This window comes from Uranotaenia lowii, chromosome 1 (assembly GCF_029784155.1).
Source record: "Uranotaenia lowii strain MFRU-FL chromosome 1, ASM2978415v1, whole genome shotgun sequence".
Taxonomy (NCBI): domain Eukaryota; kingdom Metazoa; phylum Arthropoda; class Insecta; order Diptera; family Culicidae; genus Uranotaenia; species Uranotaenia lowii.
In genome coordinates, this window is record NC_073691.1 from 79,756,227 (window position 1) to 79,772,733 (window position 16,507).

Consider the following 16,507-nt stretch of genomic DNA (forward strand, 5'->3'; position numbering starts at 1 on the left):
TATTTCGAGAGAAACAAAAAAAGGTACGTTCTTAAGCTTAGGAATGAAGGCCAAGCCAGAAAAATGACTTCTCTAACGAAGTTAATGGACGGTACACCAATCGAAATAGGACATCATCCCGAATTAAACACTCGGAAATTCGTTGTTCAATGCAGTGAGGTGGAAGGCATGACCGACGATGATCTGCTAAAAGAGCTTGCTCCGCAAAAAATTACAGCAGTCCGAAGGATAACAAAAAAAACTCCCACAGGGGTTGTAGGAACAGCAACAATTGTTTTAACAATAAACTCGACAGTGGTACCCGAATTCATCAACTTCGGTTTTATTCGCCTCAGGACCCGACTCTATTATCCTCAACCGCTGATATGCCGACTTTGCCTCAAATATGGACACCCTAAAAACAAATGTGTTGCTGTAGAAGCATGTATTGTTTGTTCCGAGTCTCACAGCAGTGATAGTTGCACCGCCAAAGCAAAACATTGTGGAAACTGTAAAGGTGACCATGCTCCACTCGATCGTAGCTGCCCAGTATATGTATACGAAACCGAAGTGCTTAAAATAAAAACTGAAAAGAACATCACACTCGCAGCCGCTCGTAAAATAGCCGAAACACAAAACACCACCAGCACCAGCTACGCAGCAGTCGTCAAGTTCCAAAGCGATCAACACTTCCAGCAGAAAAAACGAAAACAACAGACGGAAAAAATCTCCCGACCTGCATCATCGAGTCAACCGAACGATCACGATCAACAACAACAACACCAGCAACAGCAGAAAAGAAATCATCACCCGACAGAAATCAAAACTCCAGAAAAAACACTCTCGACTATTTCTCCTCCTCGAAAAAAATCATCTCTGCCATCCCCGATGGTTTCTGAAGATGAATCTTCAAAAGACCCACAACGCGAAAGCGACAAGATTCACACAAATTCCGCGACACGGAATATGAACAGTGAAAATAATTCCTATCCCCCTCCTATCCCAACCACTTCCCCTTCAAACCCCTTCCAACCCATTAGTTTAAAGAAAAGAATTGACCCACGGCACATAAGAACTTGTAAAAAGTAAAAGGCCTTAATAAAGAATATTATTTGGAAAAAAAAAAAAAAATAAATTTCAATAAACAAGTGTAGGGACCAGGTAGGCTTAGATTAATTTAGGATATTTAAGAAGGCTAGGATTTATAACTTGTCAGAATAACTCGAGACGTTCAACAATAAACACGTCAAACTGAATTTAAGAGTTTCATTTAGCACCGGCAATCCTGCACAAGTGAGAAATTTTTTGAAAAACTCTGACAAAATTTTAAGCCAGCGATTACTTTTCAAAGTTATGGCATAAGTTCTGAGTGAAGATTTTTACTCTTAATAATCAATAATCTAAATTTTATATAGAACTAGCTGACCCGGCAAACTTTGTTAAGCCTGTAATTTTTGAGTATTTTTTTATATTTTAGCACTGTTCCTTAGTCAGCCTTCCTCTTAAGTGTATAAAAGCTAGTGGATACCTTTGTATCAGAAAAAAAAAATCCAGAATTAAGGTTCGTTATTCGAATTTCATTATTTTAAGTTCATTCAAAAAACCGCTAATGGAATGGAAAATATCATACATAAATTTATATTCAAAACCGGCAGTTTGTGACACAAAAACGCTCATGCGATTTGCTCTAATAAGTTTGCTAACTTTTGTTTAGCGAACTTATTTTCTTGTTGAGGTAGCGTTCGCTAATGATCAGTTCCGGTAACTTAAGAACGCTTAATCAATCAAGTTTCAATTAAGTTTAGTCATCATTCCTATTCAAAAACTTCTATCTGATAAAGTATTTTAAAAATGTTGAAGATTGATTTCAACAGAAAAAGGATTTTTTTTTGCTGGAGTCGTCATAAATAGAGTTGTATTTTCGATTTGCGTTAACCTCTGTATTTAAATATATTACCGTTTTCTTTAAACATGGTCGTTAGAATAGAAAAATTAAAAAATGGACCCGGAACATTTAAAGAATAATGAATATAAAATTAATTTTTAATTTTTTTTTAATTATTTCAAATGTCTTTTTTCGGACTTTGCACTAAATACACTAATTGAACCTTATTGTGAATTTCAGAGCTGAGTTTGACAAATATTTAACAATTCAGAAAAAGTTACTATTCATTTCATTTTACAGCAACACTTTTCTAATCAATATAATGTTTGAAAATGTCTTCGAAAAATGTGTCATCATTATCTTTTTACAATTTTCAGTTAGGGATTGGTAAATTGCACTAAGAATTAAAGAATTTAGAAAAAAAAGAATTTAAACTTTCTTGTATTTAGATTATTTTTCTCTTAACAGGCAAACTTTGAATGAAAGCAAATCTATTTTGAGTATTTGGAATAAAAATTCAAAATATTCACAAATTACTTAAATTTATAGTTTTATGATCGTAAGATAAGAAACTGTAATCCAGACAGTTAAATTTAATTCTGCATTTTATTGTTAATTTGAATCAATATTCTAAATTTGGCTTCATGAATCTAGATTTTCAGTTATATTAAAACGTTAATTTAAAAGCTGAATTTTCGTTGATCTTGATTTTTTTTTTGGTCGAATTCAAGTGTTTATATTCTTTAATTTACTTATGCTTGACAGATTGTTTTTTTTTAGATCTTATATCTGGTACGAAACTTTTTTTTGTATTTTTGTGTATTGGTTCAGATTTTTCTATATACTTAAATGTTCGAGATTTTAAGTGGCATGCTTTTTAATTAAAATTTAATTTTTATTCTTTCTTTCATATTTTTAGTACTTGATGATATTATTAACCCTCATCCGCTTTAGATTTCATTACCCTAATCAGCACTTGTGGTGTCAATTTGACACCACAAGCTCATATCGTTATAACTTTTGGCGTGTTAGACCGATTTAAACAAAACTTACATCAAAAGAAACCTTGTAATGTCAGTGAAATATGTTTAGAACATTATATATAGCTAAAGTTACTAGTTTTCTCGTTATTCAGCATGAAAGAAAAAAAAATCCGAAAAAACATGCCTCACGGCTGTAGTTCATATGTTACACGTCCAAAAAAATATTTGCCTTATGCATATGAAAGCTGAAGTTAATGCCTACATCATGAAGACAAGAAATATTTTTTTAAATTTTTTTTTAATGAAATGGTCACAAAAAGTTAAAAAAAGTGGTCTAGAAAACCTACTTTTCATTCGATTGCTATTAAATACTGTTTGAGCGATGGTAGAGTTTTGAAAAAAATATGACTAGTTGAAGTTGAAATCGAAGCTAAACTAATTTCTCGCGGTACTAACAGTAGTAGCTTGTACTAGCGATCTCGCGACACTAGTTTTCGTCATCTGCAAGTCAAACCCTTTCACTAGAGGAGTCGCAAGTTGAAATCGGAGCTAAACTAATTTCTCGCGGTACTAACACTAGTAGCTTGTACTAGCGAACTCGCATAACTATTTCTCGCCATTTACAAGTCAAACCCTTCCACTTGACCGGTCGAAAATTGAAATCCGAGCTAAACTAATTTCTCGCGGTACTAACACTAGTAGCTTGTACTAGCGATCTCGCGACACTTTTTTTCGTCATCTACAAGTCAAACCCTTTCACTTGACCGGTCGAAAGTTGAAATCGAAGCTAAACTAATTTCTCGCGGTACTAACACTAGTAGCTTGTACTAGCGATCTCGCGACACTTTTTTCGTCACCTACAAGTCAAACCCTGTCACTCGACCGGTCGAAAGTTGAAATCGGAGCTAAACTGACTTCTCGCGGTACTAACACTAGTAGCTTGTACTAGCGATCTCGCGACACTAGTTTTCGTCATCTACAAGTCAAACCCTTTCACTAGAGAGGTCGCAAGTTGAAATCGGAGCTTAACTAATTTCTCGCGGTACTAACACTAGTAGCTTGTACTAGCGATCTCGCGACACTTTTTTTCGACACCTACAAGTCAAACCCTTTCACTCGACCGGTCGAAAGTTGAAATCGGAGCTAAACTGATTTCTCGCGGTACTAACACTAGTAGCTTGTACTAGCGATCTCGCGACACTTTTTTTCGTCATCTACAAGTCAAACCCTTTCACCAGAGGGGTCGCAAGTTGAAATCGGAGCTAAACTCATTTCTCGCGGTACTAACACTAGTAGCTTGTACTAGCGATCTCGCGACACTTTTTTTCGTCATCTACAAGTCAAACCCTTTCACTTGACCGGTCGAAAGTTGAAATCGGAGCTAAACTGATTTCTCGCGGTACTAACACTAGTAGCTTGTACTAGCGATCTCGCGACGCTTTTTTTCGTCATCTAAAATTCAAACCCTTTCACTAGAGGGGTCGCAAGTCTTAATCGGAGCGAAACTCATTTCTCGCGGTACTCGTGCCGTTAATCATCACTAATTTGTTTTAACTATTACTAGTTACCAGAACCTTCAAACATTGATTTATCATCGCGACGAGCGCCTTCTTTAGACGTTACGCCCGAGAATTTCAAAATTTACCACATATCTATTTAACTATTTCAGTTAGCCTTTTCTGCTGATGTTATAATCGATTCAGTCGGTTTGCTTCAGTGTGAGCATTTTGAAATTTTTTCATCTATTGGTGGACCGTCGGAGACAAAATAACGTGTAGCGAGTTATCTTTATCGTCAATGGAAACAGATGAGAAGCAATCGCTTTCTCATATTTATCGCTAAGTGTAACACTAGGGATAAATCAGTTATCAGTATCAGATCAGTTGGATTTGCTTCCCTGACCAAGAGTATATTCATTGGAAAGCACATTTAATCTACATTCTAGTGATGTGCTGAAATTCACGCTGTGAGATTTCACAAAAATATGAAAATTATAAACATAAAATCATTCCTGAATTTCTAGAACTACAAGCACCTCGTCCAGCAAAACGTGTTTGTTTGCTCTCCGAGTAGGTACGGTGGGTGGTGATTCGGGCAGAGAGCGAAGCCGACAGACCATGAAATGCACGACACGCATCGTTATTTCGTCTGTCGGCTTCGCTCTCTGCCCGAATCACCACCCACCGTACCTACTCGGAGAGCAAACAAACACGTTTTGCTGGACGAGGTGCTTGTAGTTCTAGAAATTCAGGAATGATTTTATGTTTATAATTTTCATATTTTTGTGAAATCTCACAGCGTGAATTGCAGCACCTCACTAGAATGTAGATTAAATGTGCTTTCCAATGAATATACTCTTGGTTGGTCCAAACAAAGTAAAAGCACTGATAATCCGGGTACAACCTGACGGTGGACCACAAAAACAGATGAAATTTCAATTTGTAAAAAAATCGCGCAAAGTAGTGAACTTTGAAAAATTCCAGTAAATTCAATTTTTGTTGCATCAAAAATCTAAAGACAGCAAAATGTTGGAATTTTAATACATTTTGTAGTCATATTTTTTTCAAAACTCTACCATCGCTCAAACAGTATTTAATAGCAATCGAATGAAAAGTAGGTTTTTTAGACCACTTTTTTGAACTTTTTGTGACCATTTCATTAAAAAAAATTTAAAAAAATATTTCTTGTCTTCATGATGTAGGCATTAACTTCAGCTTTCATATGCATAAGGCAAATATTTTTTTGGACGTGTAACATATGAACTACAACAGTTTTCGTGAGGTATGTTTTTTTCAGATTTTTTTTCTTTCATGCTGAATAACGAGAAAACTTGTAACTTTAGCTGTATATAATGTTCTAAATATATTTTACTGACATTACAAGGTTTCTATTGATATAAGTTTTATATGAAGTTCATAATAATTCAAACGACTTAAATAGATTTTACTTTTGTGGTGTCAAAATGACACCAAAAGTCGGAAAAGGGAGTTTTTTTGTCCAGGCTTCCAGGGTTCGTCCATAAAAAAAGTAAAGATGCAATATTGAAGAACTTTTGAATTCATTTAGGGTCCCCGAAGAAATTTTTGTATTTTGAAGCTTCTGAAAGAAGTTACAAGCCTTCAAACTTGCAATGGTGTCAAAATGACACCCTAATGCGGATGAGGGTTAATAACGATCCTTTTTTCTAATATCAAAATAAAGTCCTATATAGCTAAAATTTTCAAAAGTTTCGATTAATCACTGAGCATGGAAGGTAGTGTGGATTTTTCAATGTTTCCTGATCCTCCAATCCGTTTTTATGATAATGATTCAATTTACTTGGAATCACAAAATTAATAACCTTCAATTCTCAAACTAACTGGATAAAATCAACAACAAAAAATTAAGGTGATCTTTTACCAGTTATATGACTTTCTATTGGTGTTACCAAAACTCATAAAAAATGATTTGATAATGAAATGTTTCAATTCAATCTCATTAAGTTGTTTTGAGTCTATTGGAAATTTTACAGCCATATTGCTTAAGTTGCTAAAGGAATATGACATTTCAAAAAAAATTAACGGTGAACGAAGAAACATCTAAAAAAAATCTTAGAATTGCCTTGATTCTGATGCAAAAAATTACAAATTTTGTCAATATTCTTCGTACAGGCTTTGCTATGCTTCGTAGTTGCGGAACCCCATAGGGAAAATCACATCCAAGTATCCATTTTACTGGTGCCACGTGAAAAGTACACTTGCAACGAAAATGGGCGCCAAAACTTCCTGTAGAGAGATGGATGCACATCCGTAAGCCTTGATTGCTTTTGGCGCCTTCCTACTCAGGGTGATTCGAATGAAGAAAAAAAATGGAAATTGGGTGCCATGACTTTTATTTGATACGAATAAAAACTAAAAATTTATTTTCAAATTCCACAAAAACATTTTCGAAATTATCTCTCCGTTGTGTTATTCTTCGCGTGAAGACGAACACAACAAAAAAATCGCATGCAAATCGGATGATCCAGTGAAGAGTTTTGCCTGTTCGCACATTTCTGTATGGTCTATCTCTCTCCCTGTTTTATATATAAAGAAGATTTAAAATTTTGAGTGTAAAGTCGAATACCTCGCCTGCCTTTCCTGGACTCTCATTGGGGGGTCTTTAGTGGCATCTCAGAGAAAGAGGTTAGAGTTTCGCTTGAAACTACCGGCAACTCTCTGTCGTCTCAGCGGCTTCCGGTTTTCGATTTCCCCCCGATCCAGACTTCCTGGCTGTCGACAAACGTTCCCCAAACACTTATGGCGTATTTTTTTTTGATTCCGGATTTGGCTCTAGAACCGTCAGAATAAAAAAGCAAGTTTCGGGTTTCGAGTTATTCCATACGTAGGTGTGCGTGAGAACGAGCGCAATGTTTACATGCAGCTGTCATTTTGTTCTCCCTTCTGGATTTCTTCATTCGGTTCTTCACATCCGGATTGCCGTTTTTTGTGTCCGGATTGCACTGGACTGCAGATAATACGATTTTGCTTGGCTGAGAGGTTCAAAATCGCGGCAATAATCATTTGCCCGTTCATTATTACACTGTTTTGTTTTCAGCCAAAAACAGCTGTTTAATGTTTTGACAACAACGTTGAGAGTATTGGTGAACTTCTCGCAAAACTGACTTTTTTCTCAGGGCGACTCCGTCCCTTTTTCGAGCGAACCTAGGTTGCCTCTCGAGCAATAAATGAGCACGATGACAGCAGTTAGAGCGAACCTAGGTTGCCTCTAGTTTGCCTCCAGGTGAAAAAAAATACGTTATTAAATTACATTTGTAACGGTTGATTTGGCAACTTTTAGCGATTTTGCCAGCTTTGCGTGCGAGTAGCTCGGATTTTTGCGATGCGCGAGCAAAATTTTGATACGCTGCTCTTCTTCCTTGGACGGCATGTTTTGATGTTTTTAGCAACAAATTCAGAAATATATTTTTGTAAATATTGGTTCCTCTTGTAATTTAAAAAGTATCAATATTACGATCACTAAACAATATTAGAAAAAAAATTACAACATACATATTCATGTGAAAAGAGTAATCATTTTATGCTAGTTTTCACTCATCGCCAAAAGTGTTGTCTATGGCCGGACAATACGATTTACTTCACCAAAGTTGTCACCAATGGCACAAAAACGTAGCAAAATAACTCAAATCACTTGTGAGGAGGCGGGTTTTTGAATATTTGACATCCTATGAAACCTTTCATAAAAGGTTTTCTTTTAGCAAACCACAATGAAACATTTGTCTATGACCGGACAGTAAAATTCAAAGTTTCTCAGAGGATAAAAATATTTTCGTTTTTGAGACCTTATCTTCTGCTAACCATTTGAGGGTGCAATAAAGATGAAAAAAAATCTCATACTAGGTACTATAGTCGAAAGATGATCAACCAACGATTACGTTCACATTTTACAAGCTTAGGCGATCCTCTCCGAGCTACTATGCAAAAACTTTTGGTGCCTATCAAGGCCGTGCGAACGGAGGGGGGTTTTAGGGGTTAAACCCCCCCCCCCCCCCCATGGAGATTTTTTCCAAGTGAAATTTTCTGATCAAGAATTGAATTTACTATGGTAACCGGAAATGTTTTGATCCCAAATGGTGATCAAAAATAAGTTTCAAAAACATGTCAGAAATTTGGCTCCTGAATCACTCTATGCCAAAGACATTTCATTTGACGACATTATATGACATTCAACAATTCAAACTTATCTTTTATTGTAAGTTTAGAGTTGCAATTCAATAAACCTTTTGTATTGAAACTCAAATCTTGACACACAAAAACCCTATCTTATGAATGGGGTTTTATTAAGAAGTGTAACAAAATAAGTTCAGACTTCGAAACCAACGATTTTAACTTCAAAATTCATGCATCGTATAATAATTTTAACATCACCTGTCCATACACCTGTCATAAGCCATATGACAGGAGTTCGATACTTACAATAGTCAAAAGAATTTGCAAATAAAATCTTAAATCTAGTATCCATTACTTTATTACTTATCTTTTTGATAATTAAAAACTCGTTTTAATATGTCATTAATAATTTTATGCTAAAATGAAATGTTCTTCAAGAAACCAATTTAGGACTTGAATATTTTTTGCTGTTCTTCTCAATGCTCAACTTCACATTCAAAAGGGTTTTTGATAAGTTACACAAGGCCACAAAATTCACCTTTTTCCTCGGTACCAAGAATTGAGGAATTTCCTTTGTTTAATTTGAGTGCCCTGAATTCAAATATTCTATTCGTTTTTTTTTTGCGGTTTTTGGCAAAATTTTGACAAAAAAGTTATATAGAATTTCTATTCATTTTTTTCCCATTTTGTTAAATACGGGTGTTTTGACAGTTTCGTTAAAAATTGTTTGACCAAATTAATTTTGAGACATTGTTCAAGGCAAACAGGATTTGCAGGATAAATTTTTTTTTTGAATGAATAAAATCTTTTTATAAACTTTTTTATCAGTAATGTCATTTATACTAGTGATGACAGTTTTAAATTTTTTTAAAACTGTGGAATTTAACTTTTTAAGACCATTATTTATACATATTCATCAAAATATTATTCCTTAGTTGAATAAGTATAATAAACAAATTCAAGATCAGTTTCGTGTTAATAGATTTGTTAGCTCATTAGTTACCACTGATTGATTGCACTCAAAACTCAACTCAACTGCATTTTAACACTTATAAAAACGCTCCAAAAATCGCCTTTTCCATGAGTAATCAATTTTTTCCTTTAAACAAGTTTTTAAAATGTCAAAATGTTTTTCTTAAAAAATGTCTTTCTGAATTGTTAAAAAAAACTTATCTTTTTCATTATCATACTTTGTATTAATCACCAAATAAATCTACCGAATTTTAAAGAATCGTTTATTTAGTTTTATTTAATTCAAACTTTTGAAATTTTTTGTAATATTTTTTATAAGTTTGTCTTTCGTTTTTCATTCCTCAATTTCCGTGTTTTGAAAAAAATAATCTTCTAACTAGGAATCTTATAAATCTAATTTATTAATGAGAAAATATAATTTCTACATTTTGTCCTATCCAAGACCGAATATTCCAAAAGACTCAGAACTTAAAATTTTCAACTACAAATTTAGAGCAGAAAATTCAACAATGTTTCACTGTTTATTATTTTAAATTATCTCTCTTGAATCGATCATAATTTTTTTTAATAATCTATGAAAAGTTCGAAAAATAATACGAAGCAGCATGTTTGATGCTGGTTCTATTTATGAATTTGATTTGAATTGATTTTTTTAAGGTTTTTAACAGCTATCAGTCTCGGATTTTCTAAGCAGTCGTTTTTTCTTAAAAAAAACCTAGATAAATAGCCGTTAAAATTCTTTTAAAAAATGGTTTAAGAAATAAATTTGCTTGGATGACTAAATTTTTGGGATTTTCATTACTCCTAGCTGGATTAAGATTTAGAAAACCCCCCCATGAACGAGTCCTTCGCACGGGCCTGGTGCCTATCACCCGTTTACCTTTACAGACTGGATTAACATATTTCACACATCGTATCAGGCTGCTATTTACTTTATTTCCATGGTGCTAAAACATTATTCGAAAAATCAACATTGTTCAGCTATAGGCGGTGTCCGGCCATAGGCAAGTTCCCGCTACCTCTGAAAACAAAAAAAAGACATAAATGAACGGGCTCACCGGGAATGCCAAATAAAATGTCAATCCCAGAGATGAATGAGTGCGTCTAGAAAACTGGGGCTTCTATCTTCGATTTACATTCCGATGGATCCGGTTCCCAGAACATGAAACAGCTGAAGGAACCATTAGTCAGTGTTCCGAAAATCATTCATTTTCAATGAATATTGCTGATTGCACTTCGCTGCTGAACGTACAGCGATCGGGTTTTGTTATTGATTGCTACTGGACTTATTCTGCCGTGTTACGCCGAAGTGACGTATAAACCATTTTCGTTTTAAGCGAATAAAAGCGATTTTCTCTTTTTCCTCTTTATTCGTTAATCTGAGACTTTTCATAAAATGTGATCTGTAGAATTTATGCATAGATAGATGACAAATGCAGCCTTTTGAAACACAACTCTTTATTTTGCGTAAAATTCGTATAATTACTTCAAATGGATATACGTCAGTTCGGCGTATAAACGTTTGTTTTGATTAGACGATTCTCCGTCGGAGTGATGTTTGGAACAAATTTCGTTCTTAGTTAAAATGGCCAGTGCGTTGGATCTTCTTAAATTGTATTCGAGTGAGGAAGAAAATTTTAGTGATGCTGTCGGAGAAACTTCTCAAGGTATGTATTTCTTTGTACATAAAAAACAATTTCCGTTTGTTCGTTTGTCAGTTTTTTTTTATTTGACCTCAATTGCCCTCTCAGCCCTAGTTTTAGCGTTAAGAAAGACCTAGAGAACTGAAATTCGGTATAAGTGGGTGCTAATTATTACCAGGAATGAAGGAAAATGTCAGATTTGTAGATGTTTCATAATGTTTTACTTTGGATTCAGATGAAAATTGACATACAGTTGCGTTCAAAAAAGAATGAATTTGCGCGAAGCGGCGTACCCACTTCCAACCTTGACAAGCTGCCATTTCTCTCTCGGTTGATATTTTTTCATGAAATTTTCACACAATTTAGTTCAACTATCTAATTAACGCTCTACGAAATTTGAAGTCTTTACAATGACTGGGAACAAAGATACAGCTATTCCCGTTAAAAAGGGAAATTAAGAATTGCTTCATTAAATATGCTGTATCTTTGACAATTTTCATGGGAAAATCATGAAATTTGGTCCAAAGATGTAAAAATGTTTGATCTAGTACCAGGCCAAGTTTCGTCAAAATCAAAGAACGTGATCAAAAATGGTGCCGGGTAGAAAATTGGACTGGTGGAAAATTGGAAGGTTCATTGGACCAAATTTCAAGATTTTTCAATGAAAATTATCAAAGATACAGTACATTTAGTGAAGCAATTTCAAATTTCCCTTTTTAACGGGAATAGCTGTATCTTTGTTTCCAGTCATTGTAAAGACTTCAAATTTCGTAGAGCGTTAGTTGGATAGTTGAACTAGATCGTGTGAAAATTTCATAAAAAAATATCAACCGAGAGAGAAATGGCAGCTTGTCAAAGTTTGTAGTGGGTGCGCAGCTTCAAGCTATTTCATTCTTTTTTGAACGCAACTGTATGTAAATTAGGCGGGGTAAACAATAGATTCAGGTATCAAATCTTGCATATGTTTGAGACGAAAATGCATACTCGGGGGTTTTGTGAGGTCTATGATTTTAGATTTTAGAAATAATGTCAGGAAAAGCAGTCATCCGTATATATCCGTACATCCGTCTATACAGTTGTCTAACAGCGTTGTTGTGGAAACAGCGTCAGAAGTTGTAGTAGTTCCCATGAGCTATGGAGATTTTTTCACAAGCAGCGTTAAATTGAAGCAATCCGTTTTTAAGAAAGGTGCTCAGCGACCAAAATTGGCCGAAATCAAAGAGGTGAAATTCGTCAGAAGATCGTTTTCGTTTCATTATAAATCGTGCTTTAAAGGAGGAGATTGGAAGCGATTTTCATTATTTACGGTGAAACAACTCAAGGAAGTATCGCGCCCGAACTTTGACCTTCAATCTTCGCTTCACTTTAGAAATGAAAATAGAGGAATAGAGGTTGAAAGAAAAAAAAACGAATTTAAAGAAACTTTGTCCACTAATGCCAGATAATAAGAAAGATTTTTGGGAAAAGCTCGAAGAAAAAAAGTTTCTGGAAGAATTCTAATTTATAACTATTGTTTTTTTATATGATTCTCTTACTAAATAAATATTTGAATTTTTTAAACATTATCTCATTTTTGAAACCAGAATTCTTCTTGTTAATAAAATTCGAGTGCACAGCTTTAAAAAAAACAATATTGTTGCTTGACAAACAAACTTACCACAAACAAATGACCACACAAACAAATTTCTTTATAACAGAAACATCGCAAAATTAATGAAGAATTAGTTTTGTTCTACAAATGTTAAATAATTTCTCGATTTTTTTAATTAATGTAGTTGTTGACGTTTGCATTCAAATTTTATTTATCAAAAAGGATCGACAACTTCTTTGTTTGAGAACCCTTTATTCTGAGGAAAGGGGGAGGAGGGGGGGGGGGGGGGGGAGTGTGACTTTTTTATTTTATTCTAAACCGATTGTCATGTTAAAATATGACTTTTTTTTTTTTAAACTGAGAAATGTCGCCTGTAAATTATTCGGGTTATTGAAATTGTTCTGTATTACTTTCAACAACGCATGGATATACGTCACTTCGGCGTATAAATTGCACTTTTGGCGATTCGTTTTTATCGATTTTCTCAAAAACTGTTTGATATTTTCTAGATTTGTTGAAAGCATTTGATAGCTCATAGGAAAACGCACACAATAGCGTCAAAAAGTCAAAATCGAAAAAAATGGATATACGTCACTTCGTCATATCACGGCAGATCCGATCATCGATCGTTCTATTCATCGCTAAAATACAGATCACCTCGCACGATGTTTGCTGTCAAAACAGTGCAGCACTATCATCAAATTGGAATCTCACCATTGAGCGATGCATACGGCGAATCATGTTGGGCTAGGATCAGGAATGAATGGTTCAGGCAGTGAGCGAGTGATACATGTAACCGATCATTAGCAAATGTTGTTTGATTTTAAACATAGCAAATTAATAAATTTATTTGATTTTACAGCTTTTTTTACTACAGTAAGAATAAAATCAAACTGTAGTTGTGTTTGTGATGGAAAGATGGTCACTTCCGCCGTCTTTTCAATTTCTAATCAGCCAGGCGGATACTGAGTGAGTGACATGCAGAATGGATCAGTTTGTATCTTACTCATCTCCGATATGCGATGTTTGCTAAACCGATGATTTTGAATGATGCGACTCGGTTTGCATAGCTGATAGGAGCGCTGATCGAGATTGCATACCAGCCAGGCGAAGCAGTTGCGAGAGGCGCTATCCCATTATACAATCAGAATGTATCCAACAGGAAACGCATCCTGAGTGTTTATTTTGATTGATTTTCGGAACATTGCCATTAGTGTCAAGAAATGTCCACAATTCCCAAATTTAGGTAACTAACTGTTTTTCTTTTTTTCACTTTAGAAAATTATATTTGGTAGGATAGAAAAAAAATCGTGTCCGCTTTTCAATCGACGCCTACTTCCTCTTTCCATATCAATCAATCATTTTCTTTATAAAGTATTCTGCCACGTGTTTCTGACTTTTAAACACAAACGAATAATTCATTCTAAGTATATTTTCTTTTTCATATACATATTACCAGAAATCGATTGAGAGACGAACTGTTGAATGGAAAATATTATTTTGCCTATTGAAGTGTTCTAGAAATCACATTTTTAGCTCTTAACCTAAACAATAGTACCTTTCGTAATTTTTTATCAAAATTATAGTTTTTCGAAAAATTGTTACATGGTTATGAAAATCAGTCTTTAGCATTTTAACAAAAGGTAAAGTTAAAAAATATCATGAAAATGAAAAGTTATGGAAGTTAAAATTTTAAATAGCAGCAAGTATGCGTTTGATTTCTATAGAACTGTAAATCTTATCTAAACAGCATGCAAATAGCTTTTCACTGTAGCCTGATACCAGCAAAGTAAAACACAATTTGTTGATTGATTACTACTTACATCATCGTCGCAGCATCCGGCGCTCATATCGTCGGCTTCTCGCTTCACATCCTTGCCGATCACATTGTATCGCTCCTTTTCGTCCAGCTGAACCAATCGCTTGGAATCACCGTTGCCCCAGTATCGGCGGGGTTGAAAACCGACTTCCTCGAGAGCCGATCCTTCGACTCGGGGAATGCTAACAACACCAACTATCACTAGCACCAGTGGCGCCAAAACCGTTCCAACAGCACTTGAATGCATTTTAGCACTATTTTTGTGTGTTTTCTTCTAATCTAAACGGTAATTCTTCTCGGAGGTTTCCCACCTCTGGTTACACTAATTTTTCCTAGAGCCAATCAGCCCCCCGTACCCTCTCGTGTAAACGCACTGCACTTATCCTCTTTCTTCTCGTCGAGGGATTTTCAAAAAAACTACAAGCAAATTGCACTTGTACTGCTGCACTCAATTCCGTTCTGATTGCTCGATATCCGACTCTCAGCTCTTCTGGCGCGGGACCGGTGATTTTTTTTACGAATTATCTTCCTCAATTAGTGGCGGCGCGTTGATGATTCGCTCTGATGTTGATACCTACTACTGGGCTGCCGTGCCGTGCCGTACACGTATCGCGGCGCTGTACACTTGACTCTCGATCGGAAAACACTAAAAATAACGAGAAAAGCAAATAAAAACCGTTTTAATTTTCTCCCCTTCTACACATACGTTAGTGATCGATTTTTCACCCCCTGTCAAGTTTCTCGTACGCCCTCGAACGAAGGGGTGGAGCAGCATTGAGCGAACGATTGTTGTTTTTCCCCGGGAAAGTCATACCCACAATCAGGACAAACCACTCGAACGCATAGGGGGGATCTTTTTAGATTTTTTTTCGTTAATTGTAGTGAGGCATTAATGTTGAATTGAATTGCTGTTGGTCCTGTGACTAAGTACAAAGAATCCCGATTATCTTATTAGTTCTCGAAAGAAGTTAGCGTTGAACTGTTCGCGCGGTTAGGATGGCGGAGTCTAGTGACGCCAGACGTTCTCAAGTTCTGATCCCGGTATGCCGGTGGTTGTTACTTAAGCCGTAATTAGGTGATTTGACAATTAACACACGACGTATTACAGGACACGACACTTAACGTTCTTACAAAACGGAAAAGGATTCAAAATTACCTTTTTTGACGACCGGTTTCGGGCTCGATGTTGCCCATCTACAGGACGATATCCGACTGATCACACAAAGAAATTAAAAACACTTGCAGCATCCTACTATGTCGTAGTATTTGTCGAAAGGATGGTCAAATTTATAACAATTTCCTTTTGGTAAGGGAGACGAGGCACAGATTACGTCGGTGTAATGCGTGTGTTAATTGTGTAATTTAGTTCTTACATTGCCACAATCCCGTTTAACCTTCCAAAGCCGTTCGCAAAATTTCCGTACAAATCTATTTTAGATAAATTTGACCAGTAGTTTACGTACGTTCTCCTGGCCGCAAATATTGACCGATTTCGATGAATTTTAATTCATTGTATAGATAATTTATTCTAGTTTCTCAATATTGAAAAAATAAGTCGAAATATTTTAAGAGATCACCAGTAGCTGATTCCGAATGGAAAAAGTCCCGCAAAAGAGCTCTTTTTAGAATGCTTATAACTTGTGACAGATTCCAAATATTGCGCTGATTTTATAGTATTTGGAATTTTCAAGAATAAATCTATCCATGGATGTATAAATTTTTGGTGTTCCAAAGGAAGTTTTGGCCGCTATCCCGGAACTTCCGGTAGAAAAAAATCTCACTTCAAAAAAGGTACCCAATTTTGGCTTTGCATTGCTGTATCTCGTTTACCAATGAACCGATTCTCTAAGTTCAAATTTTAGTTTTTTTTCGTTAACTTCATTATTATTTTTGTAGAACATAGTTGGTTCCACAAAAATCTCAGTTGTTCAGTATATTGTAATGAAACTCACATCTTTTTTTCATTTTTCAAACTCCCCCTCATGTC

At 35.3% G+C, this 16,507-nt stretch overlaps 1 protein-coding gene across 2 annotated transcripts in view; it reads right to left on the reverse strand.

Moving 5' to 3' along the window:
- Nucleotides 1-16,507, reverse strand: part of LOC129755299 (platelet-derived growth factor subunit B) — a 52,305-nt gene that overhangs the window by 14,760 nt on the left and 21,038 nt on the right. For both annotated transcript variants that reach the window (XM_055751727.1, XM_055751735.1), the window contains exon 2: nucleotides 14,525-15,166. In XM_055751727.1, coding sequence (XP_055607702.1) covers nucleotides 14,525-14,767 — 243 coding nt within the window. In that variant the 5' untranslated portion in view covers nucleotides 14,768-15,166. The remainder of the gene's footprint in view (nucleotides 1-14,524; nucleotides 15,167-16,507) is intronic.